The 23,329-nt window shown below is 51.9% G+C and overlaps 1 protein-coding gene across 1 annotated transcript in view; it reads left to right on the top strand.

Annotated features, from left to right (window-relative positions):
* The window catches only part of EPS15L1 (epidermal growth factor receptor pathway substrate 15-like 1), an 81,075-nt gene extending 59,058 nt beyond the window's left edge, over nucleotides 1-22,017 (top strand). The window contains exons 21-23 of the mRNA XM_008583016.1: nucleotides 1,247-1,376; nucleotides 16,154-16,359; nucleotides 21,657-22,017. Coding sequence (XP_008581238.1) covers nucleotides 1,247-1,376; nucleotides 16,154-16,359; nucleotides 21,657-21,803 — 483 coding nt within the window. The 3' untranslated portion in view covers nucleotides 21,804-22,017. The remainder of the gene's footprint in view (nucleotides 1-1,246; nucleotides 1,377-16,153; nucleotides 16,360-21,656) is intronic.
* The last annotated feature ends 1,312 nt before the right edge of the window (nucleotides 22,018-23,329 follow it).

Below are 23,329 nucleotides of genomic sequence, written 5' to 3'. Positions count from 1 at the left end.
CCATCCATCCATCCTCACATCCATCCATCCGTTCATCCATCCATCCATACACCCACCCATCATCCGTCCATCCATCCATCCTCACATCCGTCCATCCATCCATCCATTCTTCCTCACATTCATCCATCCATTCTCTCATCCATACATCCATTCATCCATCCATCCATCCATCCATCCATCCATCCATTCTTCCTCACATTCATCCATCCATTCTCTCATCCATCCATCCATCCATCCATCCATCCATCCATCCATCCATCCATCCATCCACCCACCCACCCACACACCCACCCATCATCCATCCATCCTCACATCCGTCCATTCATCCATCCATCCATCCTCACATCCTCCCATCCACCCACCGTCCATCCACCCATCCATCCGTTCAACCAGTCATCATCCACTGATCCATCTACCCACCCTCCATCCATGCATTTGTCCATCCTCCCATCCATCCGTTTATCCTCACACCCACCTACCCTCCCAGTCCATCCATACATCCACCCATGTGTCTTAACTGTCTACCTATTTAAAGCTGGGGTTATGTGATCCAACTTGGATTTGAGACAGTGGATGTGGGAGCATGTAGGAGCAAGGAGTGGAGAATGCTGGTCGAGGGTCTGGGCCAGGGGTCATAGAGTCCAATGAAGGTAGCGTGGCCATGCTGATGGGTGGTGGGTGGGCCAGGCATTTGAGGGCACACTCCAACCCTTGTCGCTGTGTGGACAGGGCATGTGGGCAGCCAGGGGCAGAGAAGATCTGGTGCTGTCTGACCCAGCAATTGGAGCTGCCTGTCAGTACCTGAAGGCAGTGACCACACAGGTCGGCTCAGCCTGGAGGCGGCACCCAGGGGTCTGGGCTGAGTACTGCAGCCAGCATGGGGGTGAGGATGGGTGCATCTCTGAAACATGAGCAGGAGGCCTAGAGGATCCTGTGTGCAAAGTCCAGGAATCAGGAGCGGAACCCATGGCAGGGGACACCCTCCAGGGACGGCGAGGCACAGGACTGCTCTCTGCTGCCCTGTGTGTTGGCAACTTGCCTTTCACAGGCCAGAGGGCCCAGGCTTTTGAGGGTGGAGGAAAGCCGGGGGCTTGAGAAAGACCCCAGGAGCAAGCAGGGCCATGCGTGCAGCCCAGAGGGTTGGGGCCTCGCCGAGTCTCCTGTTCGTGAGCACTTGCTCGGTGGCCATCCCTTGTCTTCAGTTTAATCAATGTTTTTTGCCTCTCTTTCATGTCCTCTCTTACAGCCCCCAACTTCTGGCCCTTTCACCTCCTTGGGAGGGGCAGCATTCTCAGATGACCCCTTTAAAAGTAAACAGGACACTCCTGCTCTGCCTCCGAAGAAGCCCGCTCCTCCACGGCCTAAACCGCCCAGTGGTCAGTACACTTTCTTCTCTCGTAGCTGCCTGCCCGCTGGTGCAGGAGCGCAGGGGGGACCGAGGGCCCTCTGTTTGCCAGCCCAGAGTAGAAGTAGATGCCATGGGGCCCTGCACGCAGAGCCACAGGGGCACCCGGGTCCCCATGAGCGGGGTGTGTGTGCATGCGTGGTGCCTGCCTCCCGCTGCCTGCCCTCGCCCTGACCTGTGGGCCCCGTGGCCCCAGGTTCTGTGTTGGGGTCCACAGGACCCAGGCCTCTGAGCCCTGTTTGTGGGGGTGGTGGTTGTGTGTTCTCTGCCCGAGCATGTCAGTGCCACCCCAATACCCTGGCTATCCCTCAGGAAACACCCACGGTCCAGCAGCCTCCTGGCCTCCCATGCCCTCTCTTTCCCACATTGGCTTAGGGAGGACCTGGGGGTGGCAATGGCAGCAGGGGTGTCTGAGGCAACCTGCTCAGCCCAGTCTTTCCCCAGCTGTGTAAGGACTTGGGGTGGGGGTAGGGGTCTTCCTTGGCTGTGTTTGATGTGAGAGGAGGCAAGATGGTTTGGGGATACCCACCCTGCCCTGCATCTAGGCTCCCATCAAGGAGTTTTCTGCAGACCCTGCATCTCTTCCCTGTAGCCGGTGCTACTGATTTCTCATAGCCGAGGGCCCCATCATGTCCCCCTGAGGACTCTGAGAACCTTTAACTCATAGGTGGGATTTCTCTTGCGTGATAGACACAGACTGACAGCCCAGATTACCAGACTCTGAAGCAGAAAGCTGTTGCTTCAAGCAGCAGAAGGATTCACTGCAGTCTCCTACTCCTTTATCCATCCCCTCATTGTCCCTTTTGTCAGTGCCTGGCCAGGGACATCTCTTCTGTTCTCTAGTCTCTGTGCAAAGTTTCACCTACACTGTCCTTGGATTGTGGGAGGCCACCAGAGACTCCCGTGCTCTTGTGGTCGGTCGTGCCTTGTGTTACAAGGCCTTCCCTAGACAGGGCGTGCCCCTCCTGGCCCCGCCCCTCCTCATGGCCCTGCCCTCTCCTCCGCACTCGTCTGTCAGCTGCAGTGAGGGAAGGCGGGGCATGCCTTCCTGCCTGAACTTGCCCCTCCCTTGAATCCCACAGTGGGCTCCACTTTGCGGCTCTGATTATGGCAGGTCTTTGAGCAGATCTGTTGGGCTCCACTTGCACCCAGCTTGCTAGTTACAAGCGATCGGATCCAAGGCTGGCCAGTCTTCCTACATGGGTTGCACCTGTCAGTAGAGGTGAACAGGGGAAGTTATTTTAAAAACACTGCCTCTTCTCTCTTGTCACTTGGGCTGGCCTGGGTTTTCTCTCCGGAGCTCGGGGACCCTACCTGCCATGCCCACGTGAGCTTCCTTGTGGGTGAGTCATGAAGAAAGTATGACCAACAGGCAGTGTGGATTATTGCAGATTTTCTGTGAACTGTGAGCAGATACAGATGAGCAAAGAGATCATTTCTGTAAGCCACACATCAAAGACATTTACCAGAAAATGGAGGGAAAACAAAAACAACAAAGGAACTTTCTTCCAGCCAGCCGTGAGAGGCTGCTTGCACCTTACACAGAGGCAGTGGCTCTGAGGGGACCCTTGACAGTCTACTATTGGAGTGGCATTGGGCCTCCCTACTCTGCTTGAAACATGGGAGCAAAAGCACATGTGCACACACACGTACACACGTACATGCACACAGGTGAGCACATGCTCATTTACATGCTGCATGCACACACGTGCATGTACACATAGCACATATCCACACACATGCGTGTTCTTCATGCACACGTGTACCTGTGTGCATACACATTTTCAAACAGTGCTTGCGCACACATGCATATACACAGGTGCATATGTTCACATGTGAATGCACACACGTGCACATACACATACATGGATCCTGGTGACCACACATTCACCTACTGCATGCACACATACGCACACAAACACACCCACACACCTGCATGTGTGCACACTCACAGGGTGCTTACATGCATACATGCATAGTGCACATATTTGCATAGTGAATGAATGTGCATGCACATGCATGCAGAGCAATGTTGTATTTGTTGGGTCCTGAAGAGGAGCTATCCCACTCAGTAGCTAGCAGATACAAAGCTTCATTTTCAGTGATTTGTGGAAACTGTCACCTCCGCCTCCCACTTACCTGAACCCAGTGCTGGGTCTGCTTTTGAACTTTCCCTCAGCTGTCACCTCCCCTGGTGTCTCCCTCTGCGAACCTACCTACCCCAATTTGGCTTCTGCTTTTAGCATCTTGTGGACTTAAAAAGCAGAGAAGAATGCTTGTTAAAAGTTAAACATTGAGTAACCAGGGTTTGGATGACCTGCTTGTGCCAGGCTTTGGAGTTGAGGCTTTTTAGAGAGCTGTTCCGTAATTTGAGACCCAGGGGGTCTTGGGCTGCCTCTGCTTGTAGCTTTGGACCGCCGCACCTTTGCCAGTAAGCGGCCAGGTGCCCCCTCCGTGCTCTGTGGAAATGTATTAAGATCCGCAGACCTGTAGGAAGCATCTATCCAACTCTGATATCACCAGACCCTAGCGAGACCTGTGAGATGGATAGGACAGGTGACACGATGCCCATTTGCTGGAAGAGGAAAAGGAAGCGAGAGGTTGTGGGGGCTGCCCGAGGTCAAGCAGCAAGGTGGCAGCAGGACCAGGTCTTGACTTGGTGACCTGTCCCCCATCCAGTCCCCCCCGATACTTCCATAGACAGCACTGAGAACCAAGCTGTGAGTTCAGAGCTCTTTGGAAGGCATGTGCAGCATTTGAATCTGTGAGCAACTTCAAGATATCCATGAAGAAGCCTGAGCATCTCTCGTTTGATTCTTTTACCTAGAAGCAATGGCTGAACAGAAAAACTGTGCCTTGTACACGCTGCTGGGCGGTAGGTACAGACCCATGTGGTGGCTGCTGTTTGAGCTTCCAGCACCGTCTCAGCTGTGATTTCATCCTAACCTCTAACAACCTGAAAACCAACCATGCTCATGCACCTGTGCACACGTGGGGTCTGGCAGTCAACCTTTTAATAAGTCACATGGTGAGAGGGGTGTGCATCTGGCTCCTTGTGGGGATGCAGAGGAAGCTGTTGCTCTGTGCTGGTTCTCTGGTCAGGGGAACTGGAGCCCAGCGGTGCACAGTCCCCTACCTGCTCCCTGGCCACTCTGCACAGACCCAGCTTGGTGCTTATCTGGTTGTTGGCAAGACAGGTCAGCAGATGAGGGGTAGATGAGATCCTGCTCAGAAAATTCCTTATGAACACACAAGGCACATTGCTTGTTTCTTGGCTGCTTAAGACGGGAAGCAGCCACACTAATGTCTGAATTTTTTTTTTTTTTTTAAGAAAACAATTTCCAACAGTTTGACAATGCAGGAATGTGCTTTTCTGCCTTTTTTGCTGACTCAGCCTGTTTTGCTCAGGGAGGCTATGTGGCCACCTGGTCACACTCAGTCACTCAAGAGCATTCCTGATGCTGGATAGTGGGGCTTTGCAGGGAAAGTGGTCGTCCCAGTGTGGCTCCACAGGGAAGAAGAACATAGACTGAAGAGCGCTAGATAGACTGCTCAGGGACAATGGTTTTTCTTACAAACGCACACACAGCATTATTCCTGCCGTCGGGGAAGGTCAGGATGAGGGGATGGCTCTTCTGCACTCTCATGGCCCTACACACGCAACACGTCTGATGTCACCACGTTCCTACCTAGGGCTCGTCCATGCCGGGACCTGGAAGATTCTAGAACTCTCTGTACCTGGAAATGGTCCTGCCAGAAGCCAAGAGGCTGCGTGATCAGGCTGGTTTCTGGACGTTGGAGCAAAGGCCCCAGTGCAGATTTTAGTCCTTCCCCTGACTCCATGTGGGGCCCTGGGCAAGTGATTTCACCTTATCAAACCTCAGTGTCCCTGTCTAAAGATGAGACTAACTCAGGCCTAGCAGGTGGGCGTGCAAGGGAATGTGCCTTGCATAGTGATGTGCTGTGAGTGACCTGCACCCGCCCCGAGGTGCAGGGACCAGGACACAGGTTGCATCTACCATAGGTGCCTTTCCCAGTAAAGATGGCACGGGGCCAGAGGCAGCTGCGAACCTCCAGGCAGTCATCACTATCAAGGGGCCTCTTTCCCCACGAGATTACATGATGGCAGTTTAGCGGAAATCTGTTCCGTTGAGAAATGTCGGTGTGCAGGTAGCTCAACTTCAAAGAGGGCTCCAGGGTCCCCTCTGGGTCGTCCTCCTACGGGACCAAATGCAAGTTTGGGTCTGAGTCACCTGTGGTTTTTTGGCGCTCTCTCTTGTGTTCTAGAGGCTGCAGTTTTCAAATTTTGTGGGACCTGATTTTTTTTTTTTTTGGATGGCTGGCTGGTAAAGGGATGGAAACCTGGATCTTCTTGTTAGCAGCATCATGCTCTGACCAACTGAGCTAACTGGTCAGCTCTACTTTTTCGTTTTTAAAGCTTGATTGTGGTTTAATGGACATAGGATAAACACAGATCATGTAGAGGTGTACAGTTGGGCAAATAGTGGCTTGGACAGTCATGGTGGGGACATCTCCACCTGGGAGCCTTGTCGAGGCAGAGGCGTGCTGCACCCAAGTAGCCTACACTTGGCCATCTGCTTTCAACTCCAGGTTGAGGGTGGAGGGTCATCTTCTGGGGCACTAAGTTCTCTGTGCCTGGAGGTCTTCTCTAGAAAGTTCTATCAAGTTATTAAATAACCAGCAGGTGTCTGTTAGGGGCAGAGAGAACTGGTTTCTTTCAGGCACACGCAAAACAGACCTAGCAGGCAGCCAGCCAGCCAGCCAGCGAAACCTGTCAGTTAAAGTTAGCCCTGTACACACCTCCCCCAGGTAAACAATGGTGTATTTTCTGCCACGCCTGGAGATCGAGATCAGTCAGAACTCACCGCTGAAGTTTCTAGGTAAAAGTTGTTGATTTGCAAAGAGAGAAACAGATTTTTTTTAAGTGCAGGAAACGGCAGTGTGGGTGTCAGTGATTGGGCCCCGGGCCGCTGAGATAGTGGGATCCTGCGACCCGGCCCCACCCTTGCCACTTCCTGCCTGCCTTGTGGTTGCTGCAGCACCCGAGTGACACCAGCTAGCGCACCTCCACCGCTAACCAGCCGGTAACCTTTAACCTCTCCCCAATTTAATGATCATTTTATTACTACTAGCGACCTTTTCACCTCCTAAACAAGCCACACGTGGGATTATGACGATTATAATGTCTTTTTGCCCCCTCCTCAAAATTCTGCTAACGAACACCTTTTACCTAAATTGCATGAGATGCAATTTAACCAACGTCCTGTTTGATTCCAATGGCACTCTCAAAAAAAGAAAAAAAAAATTTCTCCCCAGCACACAAGTCCCTACCATGCCTGTGTGTGGAATCCACACAGGGTGGCCGAGGGTTCTTGCTGCAGCGGTCACCTTGGCCGCGGGGGTGGGGTGTGGGGGCCGCCGCATAAGACCAGATCACTGAGGAAGCGCTGAGTTCCTAAATGACACCAGTGCCTGTGTGTACTTGGCTCCCCTCCTCCTCTGAAACACCAGGGCGGTCAGTGACCTCTCCCCAGCATTTCGTCCTGAAACCTCTTGTTTATTACACAAGATCCACTTTTAAAATGGCATCTCCATTTGAACTGTGCGGTTAGCACCTCGGCCTTGAACTTAACTACTTTAATTCCGTTCCCACGATGATCTCAAAGAGATAATACATGGGTACATGTGCAGTTTTAGAATGGGACAAGTGATTCCACCATCTTCAGGGGCCTGGAAAATTCCAGCACTTGCCAGCTAGCCAGGATGGGGGGGACAGTCTCGAGGAACCTAGAGCACCCACCCTAATGGAGCCCTATTTTCTATCTGCTCCCTGCACCCCAGCACTGCTCCTGAGCCCCCTGGAGGGTATATCCTAAGGCTGGGAGTGACCTGCCAGCAGCATTAGCGTGAGAGCCGAGGTGCCCGGCCCTGGAAAGGTCCCACTGTCAGCAGAGAGAGGAATGTCGGGTTCTTCTCAGCATCTTACGCTCCAGGTGCCTGGAGGCAGATTGCTGTTTGGGGTGATTTCTGTTCTGCAAAGTTGACTGAGTTTGAAAATAGAAGCATTTGCCTACCTTGGCACACACCCACCCTTCTGTACCCAAAAGGGTGGATCGAGTGGGTGTCATGTGACTGTTGTCACCTGGTGTTCATTGGGGTGCAAATATATGAGCCTAGGGTCTCAGAGCAGAGGAGTCAGGGCTCAGCCAGCAGGGGTCCTGGGGGGCCTTGGAGTTGCAGGGTGGGGTGCAGTCCCGAAAGGGGGTACATCTTAGCATGGGTGTGAACATATAGGAGCCACCCCCCTGCTGCCAGGCCCCCCCAGCCCCTTGCAAGGTGAGGGGACTGAGTGAGACGCATGAGGAGGGCTCCGGCTGTGGCTCCCAACAGGGCCTCCCTGCTTTTCTGAGGGGATGAATGCGGCTCTTATCTTTCATTTCTCACATTCAAAGCACCAAGTCAGTGCCCCCTCCCCCTGCCATTGCTACCTGCAAACCAGCACTTGCATGTGGTTGACGGGGGTGGGGGGGTGGGGGCGGATCTGGCTGTAGAGAGAGCGAGAGTGGAGCACCCCCAGCCACAGACTCAGGTTCTGATTCCTGAGGTGTCCCCACCAACGGGAGCTCCTGGTGGGCTCTGTGAGCCTGCTTGCTGCCCTCCACGAGGGCTCTCCTGAGTCCTGCTGCTGCTGTGCATGCATGACCCCTAACTGTCTCTCAGTCCCACCACACACGGGGCGTTCTTTGGTGATTTTGCTAGATGTGGGTACGGTGCCTCCCTGCCCCTTGCAGAGGTGGTGTTCTGGTGACATTGGTGCTCTCTGTAGGAAGGAACAAAATGTGGCAGGCGCCGATGCAGGCTCCCTGTGCCCGGCTTGTGTGTAGATAGATCTCGCCCCAGTGCTCACGCAGATCGGGGCAAAGGTGCCTGTCAAAGAACTAATAGGATTTTTCAAAAAGCAGAATCGTGAGATTTGCCTGTGTGTATTATTTTTGTGAAGACAAGAACGGCTTGTGATTTGTAAATTCATTTACAAATCGTATGAACACCCCATCCCTTCTTTTTTTTGCTGCAGAGCTAATGTAGCCCCAGTCAGGCAGGTTTTATAGAAATGTCACAGGAGCCTTTTGTGGTCATCTCTAGAAAATTGTATCTCTCATTTCAAATGCTGTCTTTGGAGGACCCAAAAAAGTGTGGCTATTTTTTTTCCTTTTTCTCCTTTTTCTTTCAATGATGGAGTGACCGTCCATCGGATCAGTCAGCCCAGTGCAAATTCCACAGCCTCTGACCCCCTCAGACAACTCGCAGAGGAAAACACTTGAGCTGTAGGTGGACCATAGTAAATATTTGTTCAGCTTTTCTCAACAATTTAGAACCAAACCTCATCCTGTTCCCTTCAATGTATTAGACAGATTTTCTTAAAATTCAGTAAATATTTTTAGTGGAAAATCTCAATGCCGCGATGGCAGGGACCTCAGATTTTTATCTCTCGAGGCTGTGCTGCTTGGCGCAGCTTTGATCTGCCGGCTTCCCACATGTGCATCCGCGAGAGCACGCAGGGCAGGCACCTGCAGGACCCCACGCCTGCACACCGCTGCATGGTCCTGGGTGTCGTGTTTTGAAAGCTGTCCTCGCTTGCCTCGGCTGGGAGCCAGAGGAAGACATTGAGATGTGTCGGTGAAAAGCAGTCCTTTTCAGTAAAAGTCCCCAAATGGCCATGAGTCTTTAAAGTTACCCTCCAGACAACCTGTTTTTTCTCTTTCTCCCTTCTCCCCACAATTAAGCTTTTTTGCTGGCGGGAGGGGGGGGGTAGGGATAAGATCCTATGTCGGTTGTTGTAGGATGAGTGACGGTTGTGTGGGCATCTGTGTTGTGTAGGATGAGCGGCAGTTGTGTGGGCATCCATGTTGTGTAGGGTGACTGACAGTTGTGTGGGCATCTGTGTTGTGTAGGGTGAGTGACGGTCATGTGGGTGTCTGTGCTGGGATTAATAGCAGTTGTGTGGGCTCCTATATCGCATAGGGTAGTGGCTGAGGTGGGGCAGCTGCCCTGACCACATTCCTTTGTTTTTTATTTTTTTGTTTTGTTTTTTTGTTTTTGTATTTATCTCTCATCTGCAGAGCTGCATTTTCCAACTGCAGGACTGAATTATATAAATAGAACCCAGCCAAGTGTCTGATTGGAAAGAACACACGCACACACACACAATGCACTCTCTTATGTATAGTTTTTATTTATTTATTTTATTTTTTGGTGGCTGGGGGATCGGAACCTTTGACCTTGGTGTTACAACACCGTGCTCTAACCACCTGAGCTAACCAGCCAGCTTATATTTTTGCTTACTTTATTAGATTTATTGAGACCCTTCATCACCTAAAACCTCTCTCTCTAATTAAAGAATTTAAAACGAGAAACTCCCGCTTCCTCCAGAGTTTGCATAGTGTTCCCCATTTTTAGGGCTTGCAGAGGGTGTGTATTTGTGTTCCATTGTTTTTTCCGCACCCGGCTCTCAGGCAGAGGGTTTCCTGAAAAGCGAGATTGGAAAGGATGACCTTGAACTTCGCTGGCCAGTAACTTTTGTCCAGCAGAATCTGCCCCTGTCATGGCCATGACCCCCGATCAAGTGTGCTGGGGGGTGCACACAGCTTCAAGAAGTTTGAGAAGCAGGAGAATTAAAGCAATTTCTACCAGGGTGGGGCCGGCCACCAAGTTTTTTTTAACAGCACACACTGTGGTAAACCATTCAGTTCGTATTGTTTTTGCTAAAGTCAGTCCTGTGTGTGGTTTCGGTACACCGCTTGGGTAACTGTTGAAACTGCTGTGGTTTGAAAATAAGTTCTATTTTGCTTTTTCTTCAATCTTGTATTCCTCTCCCCCTGCTAATGAAGAATCACTGGGGGGAGGGGGAGCAAGCTGGCATCCCTAGGGGGTCTTTCAATTCAGTTGTCTTCTGCTATGTTAAGGATCAGTGGGTCTCTCTGCAGGTATCTAGGAATGATGGCACGAAATCATGTACCAGGCATCATTCTAGGTAGTTTTTATACTGATTTTTTTTTAAATGGTTTCTGACCCCTGCTCTGAAACACGCCTCCATAAAGATCTCTCCTTAGTTACCTGGAGCCTGAAAAAAGCGTAAATCCCCTGTGGGGTTGCATTGCAGTGCCTTTGCTCCAGGGCCTTGGAGGCAGATTAAAGTTACTTTGTCACGTTTGAGATAAGTTACACCTCAGAAAATCGGAAAAACGATTAAGGAGTTAGCAGAAGTGGTTACGTAAAAGCAGGAACTGGCCCCAGAATGTTTTCAAAGTACAGCTGCTAAAAATAAGCGGGTGCACACAGCGGGAATCTCGGGCGAGGTCTGCTCCCCGGCAATGCAGGCTTCTTTGCACAAAGCCTCAGGTCCCCAGCGCTCCTGAACCCGGCTGGGGCCTCCACAGGCCTTGCACGTTTCAGGTCTATTACCTGCCTCTATGCCAAGCCCAAAAGCAGACAACTGAGAAAAAACCGTTTCTTTTTCTCTTTGAAAACAAGAGGCAAGCAGTTGGTGTGCCCTGGTTTCGTATTAACACAGTCATGATTTCTAAACAACCATGGTTTCGGCACCAGGGCAAAACCAGGCACAGGCAGTTCTTGGTGTGAACAGCGCCTTTCATCTTCCAATCATCTCTTTGCTGGTCAGAAACCTCAGCCTGAAATCGTAGCAGTCTGGATTCTTAACCACTTCTCCCAAAAAACAATTTTTCTTTCTGTTTTAAAATCCCCCAAACCAGGGAAGGAAGGTCTTTCTTCATTGCAAAGGTGAGAAAAAGCCCAGATGCAGCTGATTGATTTGAGCATTCTGTAGTGGCCTCTCACTCTCAGCCTGGCTGGGGTCAGCCTCCCTCCCACCCCTGTCCAGATAGTTGCAGATCTGCCGCAGGTGATAAGACCCTGTGAGAAATTGAGCAGTGTCACCTCTGGACTTGCTGCGGGTACCAAGGGGCTGCACTGCATCCTTGGACTTTCTGTCCTCTGGACGTGTGTAGTTTTTCCTCTACTAGGATTTTGCCATTTTGTCCATATTATTATAGAATTTGAGGAAGACTCAGCTCGAGCATACACCAGCCATGTTGCAAACCAGAGGATGCCTTTTTTCCCTCCCAGCTCCCCAGAGGTGTTTCCCCAAAGAGCCTGGGTCCCTTAGGACCCGCGGAGCCTGTACGGGCAGCACCCGGCCCACAGAAACCTGCCAGACAGAATCTTCCATGTGCTGAGCCCCAGGCTGGCTGGCAGCAGGGACACCGGGCAGTATTTGGTGGCACCTGTGGTGTGTTGGGCCTGGCCCTCACGGAACTGACCCTTGGGCATGCCAGAGGCCACACTGGGCCACCAGAGGTGGACAGAGTGGGGGGGGGGGAGCGAGCTTTGGGGTGGGAAAGACACAAGACACTGGCTGAACCCAACAGTGGTGATGGTCACCCTGATGGACGTAGCAGTGAGGAGGCTGGGCCACAAGGACTGTAGATGCTGAGCTCAGAGTCCCTTCTTCATGCAAACCACAGGCCATGGGGGCAGGACCCAAGTCAAGCCTACATTCCTATCCCTCAGGATGCGTCCCCCAGGGCACCCCTGCCTGTGGCTGTGGTGGGTCCTCGCACACACCTGCTCTCAGTGACTGCTCCCGGCAGCCCCTGTGTCAGTCCGCTCAGGCTGGTGCTTATAGAACAGACCTTTATTTTATTTATTTATTTATTTTTTTTAAAAAGATGACCGGTAAGGGGATCTCAACCCTTGGCTTGGTGTTGTCAGCACCACGCTCAGCCAGTGAGCAAACCGGCCATCCCTATATAGGATCCGAACCCGCGGCCTTGGTGTTATCAGCACCGCACTCTACCGAGTGAGCCACGGGCCGGCCCTAGAACAGACCTTTATTGTCTCACAGCACTGAAGCTCGAGGTCCAAGGTCAAGGTGTTGGTGGGGTTGATTTCTTCTGAGGCCTCTATCTGTGGCCTGTGGATGGCTGTTTTCTCTTTGTGTCTTCATCTGGTTGTGTCTCTGTCTTTGTCCAAATTTCGTCCTCTTATGAGGACAACAGTCCTAGTGGGTTAGAACCCACCCCAGTGGCCTCATTTTAATTCAGTTGCTCCTTTAAAGATCCTTTCTCCAAATACAGTCATATGCTGAGGTATTAGGGGTTAGGGCTTCAACATATGAATTTTGGGGGGATACGGTTTGGCCCGTCACAACCCCTTTTCTTGGATTAGGAAACTGAGGCTGAGAGCAGCCAGCACAGGGTTGAATGGGGTGGTTGGGTAGTCGCCAGTCCACCCACCGTCTTCCAGGGGCACATCTCTCCTGCCCCATGCGAGGTCCCTGCCCCAGGGCTGGGCCTGCAGATCTGAACACAGGCACAAAGTTGGGGGTGGTCCTTGAGGGGCTTCTCCAAGAAGGTGACGGTGGTTGGGCATGCATTCTCGACAGAGGGACTGGGCAGAGCCAGGGAAGAAGCCCTGGGTTTGGGGATAACTGGAGAAGGAGGTACTGCTTGAGCCCTGGGGGGCTGTCAGGAGATGAGGTTGGGAAGACAGGCTGGTATGGGTGTAGAGGTGTTCCTGCTCCCCTAATTGGAGGCCTGAGGCAGGGCGGGGCACCATGGAGTCTGTAGTTTAGTGAGCACCAGGCCCCACTCTAGGCAGGGGTACCCAGGGGTGGACAGCAGGGCCCCCAGCCTCACAGAGTAGACATTCTAGTGAGAGAGGAAGAACACAGTTAAGTGGAGTAATGACAGGGTGTGACGAGGCTGCAGAGGTGCAGACAGGGAGGCAGTTTCCAGGGACCTGGGAGAGCTGGAGGTGGTGCGGGAACGTGGACGGAGCACCCCAGCCCTGCCCCCCCCGGGAGCCCCTGGGTATCCTGGCCCCCGTTGGTGGACAGCCAGTGTCTACAAGCTGCCTGCCCCTCTCTCAAGGTGTGGAAGGGTCAACAATGACACCAGCAAGCCCTAGCAGTGCCAGGAGCCCAGGAGGCCCTGGCTTGCTCACTCGCTCAGGACCGGGGAGTTGGCCTGCTGTGGGAGACGGCCTGGGGGAGGCAGTTCTTCAAGGCCAGGGAACCAGCCAGGAGGCTGTGGCCTGGGGCCAGATCACTCTTCTCTCTGCTGCCCCCGAGGAGCTGATGGCAGGGAGGATGGCACAGAGCGGAGGACGGCAGGAGGGATGTTTGGGGATAGGAGAGAAGGGACGAGACAGGAAGCGCAGGGGCTGGGGACCACCCCAAGGGGTCAGTGCTTTCCGAGAGAGGCCCCAGTCCCTGCTGTGTGGTGGCCTGGGCACTGCCCTCCTGGGGAAGGCTCTCACAGCATGGCTCACCCACGGGACTGGGCAGAGGCTCTCTGTGCAGGCCGCTCCTCTCTCCCAGGGCCCACTTTGCCAACTGGGCCTCCTGGCTGACTGAGTTGAGGCCATTAGGGGAGACTGACTGATGCCTAGGGCGGGCAGTGAGACTGAGATGCTGGACCACAGTGGGCATGACCTCCAACCCCACAGCTCCACTTCCAGAAGCATCAGTAGATGGACTCGAACAGGGGTGTTGCTTGTGACAGTGCGAGCCTAGAAAGGTCTTCCACGGGCATTGGCCAGGGACATGATGGCAACCCGGGTGGAACTTGCAGAAGCAGGGCCAAGGGCACAGAGACTCTGCTCCAATGGCAGAGGGTCTCAGGGGTGGGCTGCAGGTGTGTCTCCACGTCCTGTGCAAACTGTAGGAAGGAAGACGACTTGTGACTCCTTGTACACGTGTCTGTGTACCCAGCTCTGTGCTGGGCAGGGGGCGGGCCAGGGCCCTGTAGGTTCCAGCTGTTGATGCGCATACATGCCCTGGTGCCTGAGTCCATCCATGTGAGGCGTCTTGGTTTTTACTGGTGCCAGAGTTCCTGGTGAGCTCCACTGTTTTCTTTTCCCAGGGTTCTCCCGACTGTGGCACCATGTTGGCTGTGACTTGTGTTTCTCGTGGCACCGGCTGTGAATCAAGTTGAGATGCACCAGCTGGGCCCACAGTTGTACATTACAGTCACTGGCTCCAATTGGCCCAGAAACTTCCATTTCCAGAAGAGGGGCTGTGACCCACTTCCCACCCGTCCCCACATGCACTGAGTTTGACCCCCACCTCTTCATTCCCATTTGAGAGAGAAGGAAACTGAGGCCAACTGGGGCAGAGGCGCCTGCCCTTGCCAAGGTCGCAGAGCTAAAGGTGGCAGGCACAGGCTGTGACTCAGAGCCCTTAGGAACACCTTGGGACCCTCAGAAATGTGGCCCAGGGGTGTTGATCTGCTGCAAAACGGAGAGGATGGCTTTAGAGCCGGGCTCAGGGAGGCACCAAGAGGCCAGCCGGGGTGAGCTCGTTCTGCCCAGTGAGGAAGGCAGGTGTCCCGAGCTCAGGTGCTGCAGGGGGCAGGTGTGGCTAGGGCCAGAGTACTCTCCGGACGTGGAGCCAGATGTCTGAGGTCAAACATGGACTGTGGCAGGCAGCTCTTGGTTTCTTTTTGAACATTGCTTTGAAACTTCGTCAACACAGGAAGCTCAGTTAACAAATTGGAATCATGTTAAGTATTGCCAAACCTCTAGCCTGGGGTGCTGCCTGGAACTGATCAACCATCTGGCCCCCGGGTACTCCAGCCACCCTGGGTACCCACTGGACAGATAGAGCAGTGTCAGACAGGGACACTGAGTCAGCCTGGCTGGCCGGCAACAACTGCAGATCCTGGGAGGCTCATCCGGTGGCGCCTCCCATTGATAAACAGGTCTTCAGAGGCCTCTGGTCCTAGTGGAATGTTCTGGCATGTTGGTAGGATGCATTGGGAAAAGCTACCTGCCCTCAAGCCACATCTCTCTCACGGTCTCATGGCCTTGATTTCCTCCAGTTCCAAATACCTCTCTCCCGCCTCCCTGTCAAGATATGCCTTTCTGGGATCCAGGCTACCGGGAGTCATCTGCTTGGCAAAAGCCCAAAGAGTCCTAAGCAAAGCCTGCCCCTGGAGGCACCAACACCAAAGGGACAGGAGCAGGAGATGAAAAAGAATTTAAACCTCAGGACACTGTCAAGATATGCCTTTCTGGGATCCAGGCTACCGGGAGTCATCTGCTTGGCAAAAGCCCAGAGAGTCCTAAGCAAAGCCTGCCCCTGGAGGCACCAACACCAAAGGGACAGGAGCAGGAGATGAAAAAGAATTTAAACCTCAGGACGGCAGAATGGGATTATCCAGTGTGCTGTCTCCAGACACGCGCGACTAACACACCTAACGCCTCTGTCCCGAATTGTGAAGCTAATTCCCCTTTGCGTTACGAGTAACTCCCTCCCCCCTTTTTTGAATTCTTAGAAGCTTGCAGTGTGTTTTTCTGCTCAGCCATGACTCTTTTCTGTTTTACTCAGTATATCAGTGAACGTGTTGCCACACTAGAGTGAATCACTGAAACATGCCTGTATGTAAACTTCTTAAACACAGCTCTAAGACTTAGCTGTTGTGTGTGTGTATGTGTGTGTGTGAGTCATCAAAAGTGTTTTTCTCCTGTCCCTGAGATAAAGCTTGAATAAAGTTGGGATTCCCCATTAGCTGAATTCCAGGCTGTCCCCAGAGAGGCAGAGGGTTTCCACTGAGAGCGGTGGGGCCTGCCATTGGCACTTGCTCCATCCGCGGTGAGTAACTTGTATTTCTTTTTTTTCTTCTTTTTTTTTTCTCCTAAACTTTCCAGGTAAAAGTACACCTGTAAGCCAGCTTGGTTCTGCAGACTTTCCCGAGCCCCCTGATCCATTCCAGCCACTTGGGGCTGACAACGGCGACCCATTCCAAAATAAAAAGGGGTTTGGGGACCCGTTTAGTGGAAAAGATCCATTTGTCCCCTCCTCTTCAGCTAAACCTTCTAAGGCCTCTTCCTCGGGCTTTGCAGACTTCACCTCTGTAAGTTGAGTCCCCCGTTCCCATGCCACCCCCTCCCGACCTCCAGTTACAGCTTCTCCAGGGTTATTTTGTGTGTCTTTAAGCAAACCTCCCAGTTTACATATTTACGTCTCTCAGTATCTCTCGCTATCAATCGCGTTATTTATTCTGTACTGCCACTTCTGTAAGAAAAAATGGTTTCTCAATAAAAAAAGAGTTACGGTTTGGATACTCTATGCTAAGGGCACGTTTTCTCCTAGAAGGGTGGTGGAACGTGCCTGTGTCTGTCCTTTGAGGTAGAGTCTTTGTATTGTTTCTGTCTCACGGAGGCTGTTGTGTTCATTGAAGCCACTCCCAAAGTACAAAAGCAGATTGCAAAAGTTACATCAGGGTTCTGTCGTCTCCAAAAAGGTCCTCGTGCACAAGCTCTGACTCTCCTACCCACATGCATTCTGTGTGGCTAGTACGAACCGAAGGACCCAGGCGGAACCCATGGAGGAAGAGCCATTTGATTTCTTTTTGAAAAAAAGCTTTTATTTAAATTACCAACTATGAGGAAAAAAGAAATCCAACCTGGAACAACAATTCTGAAGGCTTTCCTTTAGCCAAAACTAAAAGAGCCATTTGATTTCTTTTTGAAAAAAAGCTTTTATTTAAATTACCAACTATGAGGAAAAAGGAAATCCAACCTGGAACAACAATTCTGAAGGCTTTCCTTTAGCCAAAACTAAATTTTAAAAAAGGGCTCAAAAAGCCACTTAGCAAAGTGTAGTGCTTTTTCAGAAGCCAGTGCCGGGATTTGGGGAGCCTGGCTTTCTTTGTCTGCCTGAAAAATATTCCAGATTGTACAGTGCCATCACTGTAGGGTGTTCTCAGTATCCCCCTTGGCACACAAAAATCTTGTTCTCTGAGTGCTTCGGATATTATCTTCCCAGAATTGATTTCACCGTATGATTTTTGCCCATTTTTAAAAAAAGGTTTTCTTCATTTGAGTTTGTAAAGTACCTTGTTTCATCTTTAGTTGTGAAATGTATTATTTATAGCTGCTCCGACTCCTAGAAGATCCTTTTTAAAACCAGCCGATTTGTTTTGGAGCCACTATACACAGCTATCCTGTGGCTTAAATCGCCCAAGACCTTGACACATTCCTGGCCCTTGGTGACCTTTAAATATTTTATGACTGTAGTTAGTTGGATTTTGGTGACAGTTGTAGCACACTGTGGATGTATACAAAAGGGTGACTTTGTTAATAAAAGCCAGAAACAAAACCTTTATCTAGAGTTTCTTGAATAGCACTTGGTTTATTTTCTGGTGGAAAATATTCACTTCTTATGAAAAAAAATAGAGCTATTCACACATGACTCAGGTACTCTGTTCTGGGTAGGGAAGAGTTGGGTAAGTGGAGTTGAACGGCAGCTTGAAGAAATGACTGTTCTCTTTCCGAAATGCATAGTTCTATTTCCTGTGACCCCTCCCCATCCCCAAAGGGCTAATTTTTTGAAAACATTTTTTTAAAAACAGCCAAGGTTTCAAGTTGTCATTTGACCCAACGTTTCTGGTCATTCCAAAAACACTTGTTAAGTTCACTTTTTATTTATTTATTTATTTTGCTGGCTGGCTGGTGCAGGGATCCGAGCCCGTGACCTTGGTGTTATAACATTGCACTCTGACCAACCGAGCTAACCGGCCAGCCCTTTAAGATCAGTTTTAAAACAACCCTAGTCATTCATCAGCTCATCTCCAGGTGGGAAATCAAACTCTGCCCAGTCCAGTGTGTAGCCCTGCTGTGTTCTATTTCAAATCACCTTTCCCACTGTGAATGCCCCAGTTTTTCCAGAGGAAATCATCAGATTGTGAGATTTGGCCCACTCTGATGGGATGGGGTGAGGGAGAGACAGGGGGCCTAATCTGTTTGGTTTGTCCCCCTTGGTCATACCATAGTCCAAAAATGTCTATAGCTGTCCCTCTTCTGGGGACTCTGGACGTCTTTCCACGTTCATAGCATTCACGGGGCTCAGCCCATCTGCTAGTGGTTTGTGGGTTCACTGGATCTTGAATGTTTGCGCTAACTCAGAGAAAGCCAATGCTGGTTCTTCTGGTTTGAGTATTTCCGCTTCCCAGAGTAAATGCTGAGAGATCTCTAACTGCCCAGTGGATTATTTTAGATATGATATTTTAAGAGTACCATTCAAGATGTGCTGTTACTTGTGCAAAGGCAGGGGGATCCGTGTTGCCTGTCAGGGGAACTGACATCCCACATGCACACCCCACGCGATTTCCCCCTGGCACCCTGGCTGTGCTGCTCTGGAACCTTCTGATTTATGAGGCCTGAATTTCCATCAATGGGTTATTTGTGCTTGTAGCTGTTCACAGGAAACCTCTTCCTTGTCTGCTATTTCTTTAAGAGTAAGCCTTTCTCTCTCCAGCAAATGTGTTTATTAGGAGGCAGCATTTATAGGTTAGCAGAACGGCTCTTTTCTTTTTTTTTTTTCAGAAGTCTGCATTAAGAGCAGGGCAAATATCACATTGGCTCAGTTGCGCTTTGTGTTATCCAATAAGTTGGGTGCAATTTCAGCATCAGAATGAGAGAATGAGAACAGGAGGTAGCTAGAAGTGTCCCCACACGCGATCTGGTGCCTGTGCTGTTGGACACCTCAGAGTGCAGGTGTCTGTTGCCAGTGAGGAAAGGTGCTTGGTGTGCTCAGCTTTCCAAACTGGATTTCTGAGAGGCTACCGAAATAAAACCACTTGCTGTGCATCCTGATTGGGCAGGCCTCAGCGAGGGAGATGTCTTGAAGGGTGGCGTTCTTCTACCTGCCATGCATTACTTCTGTGACAGCAGAAGAGGGAAGCAGAAATCAGAGCTGGTGCAAATCTCAGCCACTGTTTATTGAGCAGCTGCTGTCCCAAGGCATTCCAGATTCGGGCCCATCTCACTAGAAAAGTGGCCCAGTCGAGGAGTCTCCAGGCAGGGCTAGGACAGCATTTTCTTCTTCTTTGAGACAGAGCACACCACAGAGAACCCCCTCTCTTGAGACCTCTCTCAGCCCAGCGTGCTTCTCAGGTGCCTGCAAAGTCCATAATGCAAGTCTCCTTATCACATTCATAAGCTGGCCCCAACCAGTGGACTCTGAAGGCATCTGGGACCTTCCTGTGAGCACAGTTCATTTGGAAATGCCAACCCCTCGAGTGGGAGGCTGTGCGGTGACATTCTGCGAAAGTTGGGCTAAGCTGGCTGGAGATAACTGGGGGGCCATGGTTTGGACCCAGCAGGCCTTGATTATAGACTTTGATTTGGATTAAGCCAGTTGTGAGGTCAGCTCCTCTCCCCCACCAGTCTTTTGGGCTGGTGAGGGCGAGGTCCCTGATACCTGAGATGTTCCCTCCCACTGTTGTCAGAGGCACTGCAGAATAATTTCCACCAGCGTTTGTTGTTTTTTCATTGTTTTTCTCCCAATAGGTGTTGGAAAATCCACCAGAGTGGCAGCAGAGGGCCCAGGGCTTTATCTGTGGCCTGTGGTAGAAACAGCAAGGTGGAGAGGGGGTACCAGTTTTCAGGGAGTCCAACCTGGAGACCCATCAGTCCCCCAAGTTTTATCTGGGCGGTGCCTCCAAGAAATCAGGACTCAGCCTGTCCTCCCAGGGACGTCTTTTCTTCATACTGACCAACCCTCCCCACCTATCCCTGTCTGAGTCCCAAGGCCCAGTGGAGGGAGGCCTCCTGGGCTCTGCCGCCTCCTTGATGGCACCTCTTGCTCCAATCCCAGCTCCTTCTACCCACCCCTCCCGCAGGTGGCCCTCCTATTCCTCCTGGCTCAGCCCCCCACCCCCACCCTGCTGGCCATCAAGCTGTGAAACGTTCAGAAACCGCTGATCTCATCACCACACACTTACTCTCCTAAGGAGCCTCCATGGGGAAATCTCAGCTGCTCTTCAGGTCCAAAACCCCTCCAAGGTCAGGCTTTTCCCACCCCATCCTGTCCTGTCCTGGCAGCTGCAAGACTGAACACTGAGCCTCACACCCTGGTGACCGGCCTCCTGGGCCTGACGTTGAGCTTCCTGTCGGGTATACCTGACAGCACCACCCCTTCAGACCTCCCCCATTCCCTGGCCTCAGTGTCCCCAGCTGTCACAGGGACAGATGACAGCAGGCCCACCCTCAGTGTGTCATGCAACTCAGAGCTCTGTGTGCTTCCTTCCCTGGCACTTCTGGGGGTCTGCAGGCGCTTCCTCCAGGGCCTGGACCATGTTGGGGTTGTCTGTCTGTCTGCTCCTGAGGGCACCTTGGGAAGAGCCACCTGCATCTCTTATGTTTAGTGTTACTCCAGAGAAACATGGATTCTGGGAGACCTTTACATCCCTAAACAGGCAGTAGCTCGTGTGTCATGCAACTCAGAGCTCTGTGTGCTTCCTTCCCTGGCACTTCTGGGGGTCTGCAGGAGCTTCCTCCAGGGCCTGGACCATGTTGGGGTTGTCTGTCTGTCTGCTCCTGAGGGCACCTTGGGAAGAGCCACCTGCATCTCTTATGTTTGGTGTTACTCCAGAGAAACATGGATTCTGGGAGACCTTTACATCCCTAAACAGGCAGTAGCTTTCCTTGGGGCGATGGTGCTGGAGGCATCTTGTGAGGGGATAGAGCGACAGAGAGACAGGGACCCAGGCTCAGGAGGAGCCGTGGGCATGGCTTTTCATAGCTAAGGTGCCTGGAATGGCTTGAAATCACCTATCTCAAGATTCCCTGTTTTTAAAAACTGTTTTTTAATTGAACACTTCAGAAAAATACCCCAAGGGAAAAGCTCTTTGACTGAATGATGACTTAAATGCCAGGGCTTTTGTAAATGTTCAAGTGTAAAATGACCCTTAGCACGTCTCAGAGCTCCCCAGAGTGTGGCTGGGGACATGCCGCATTTCAGGATTGCAGGGTTGTCTCTAACGCTGCTGATGTGTATGAAACTCAGAGATGTGTGCACTGGAACTTTCCAAGCCCACCCAGCACCTCTGGACCACCAGCTTCCATGGCCTGTCCTCAGTTTTCTGCAAGGGGCGGACGGCCAGTTCCTCTGAGGCCCAGAGGTCGCTGTTAAGGTCAGACTCAGCCATGTGTCCCCCTCCATGCCATCTGGTGCCCACTGGGCCCAACCAAGACATAGCCTCTGGTTGTCCCCTGCACACCAGATCTCTGCCGGATGCTTGATGGGACTCTGCCCCCCACCCGACATGTCCCCTTCTTGTGTCCCCTCCCTCCTGTCCCATCTCCTGTGAGCAGTCAGGTCGCAGCACTGGGACTGTGTAACCCACCCTTCGTTTTTCCTTTGCAGTTTGGCAATGAGGAGCAGCAGCTGGCATGGGCCAAGCGGGAAAGTGAGAAGGCGGAGCAGGAGAGGCTGGCACGGCTGCGGCGGCAGGAGCAGGAGGACCTGGAGCTGGCCATCGCTCTCAGCAAGGCTGACATGCCGGCCGCCTAAGCACAGGCCCCGTGCAGGCGACAGGGCACGAGGGTTGGCCAGAGGAGAAAGCGCACACGTCTCTCTCTCCATCCACACACACATACACTCAGAGCATCCCCGGCTCACGTTGTGATATGCCACAGCCACCGCAGGTCAAGGACTAGGGCTTTGGGGGGGCTTGTTCAGGGTAAGCAGATGCAGCTCACCCCTGTGGGTAAGAAACATGGGTGGAAAGGCCACGCTTCTCCTGGGGGAGCCCCTCGCATGGGTATCTGCCACCGTAGGTCCATCTCTGCTGTGCCATCCCCTGTGGGGTGACCTTGTCCAGCTGTTCCTTCTAGAATGCACACAGGACAGATGGACAGCTGAGGAGAGGAAGCGCCTGGAGCCTCCCTGCCTTGTCCCCTCTCAAAGCTGCAGATGAGCCCCACCTGCCACCCGGGGCGCGCTACCCCCAGCCCCTACCTGCATCACTGAGTCCCACCCCCCCATGATGTATGCATTCGTTGTATAAAAATGAAGTTTGAATGATTAATATAAAATATTTTAATACAAAATGTGAAAACCTTTAGTTTATTCAAACATTGTTTTTCTTGGTATCACAGAAGCAGATCCACTTTGGAAAAAGAGGTTGAGCATTCTTGTTTAAATCCTACATGTCTGAGGAGAGTCTAGGACTACAGAGAAAACCGGTTTTGGAAAACTTCCAACAGGGCGAGTCTTCACACGAGGAACCGATACTCGGAATCAGGAGATGGGGAGCTTTCACAGTTCTAGAGGCTGGGAAGTCCCAGATCTAGGTGCTGGCATCTGTAGAGGGCCTTTGTGCACCTGAACTCCCCTAGAACATTCCAGAAGCTTGGACATAGCTGTTTGAGGGATCACAGGAATTGTTGTGGATATTGCAGATTTTCCCCCATTTTGCTTCTCACTGTCTCCAGGCAGGTGGGACCCTCCAGGTCAACATTTCCTAGGTCAAGATAAAAACTTGTGAAGTGTTTCTGACCCGGGTCAGCTCTACAAACCCTCTGGCATCTTAGTGGCTTGAGCACAGTCTTGGACCTGCTTCCCTCCAGATGTCTTAGTCTGTTTTGTGTTGCTATAACAGAATACCACAGACTGGGTAATTTATACAGAAATTTATTTATTTTTTTTATTTTTATTTTTTTCCTTTTTGTCTTTTTTCGTGTCCGGCAACGGATCGCAACCCTCAGTGTCGCGCCCGTACCGGACCGGGACCGGCAACGGGATCGCAACCCTCGGTGCTGCGCCCGCCCCTCTCTCAGCCAGTGAGCGGGAACCGGTCTGTATGTGGGATCCGAACCCTCGGTGGGAGCGCCGCCGCACTCCCAAGTACAGTGCGCCACCGGGCCGGCCCATTTATACAGAAATTTATTTATTTTTTTTATTTTTATTTTTTTCCTTTTTGTCTTTTTTCGTGTCCGGCAACGGATCGCAACCCTCAGTGTCGCGCCCGTACCGGACCGGGACTGGCAACGGGATCGCAACCCTCGGTGCTGCGCCCGCCCCTCTCTCAGCCAGTG

Source organism: Galeopterus variegatus, unplaced genomic scaffold (assembly GCF_000696425.1).
Source record: "Galeopterus variegatus unplaced genomic scaffold, G_variegatus-3.0.2 Scaffold2794, whole genome shotgun sequence".
Classification (NCBI taxonomy): domain Eukaryota; kingdom Metazoa; phylum Chordata; class Mammalia; order Dermoptera; family Cynocephalidae; genus Galeopterus; species Galeopterus variegatus.
Note: the sequence above shows the minus strand (reverse complement) of the source record. Positions and strands in the feature narration are given on the sequence as shown.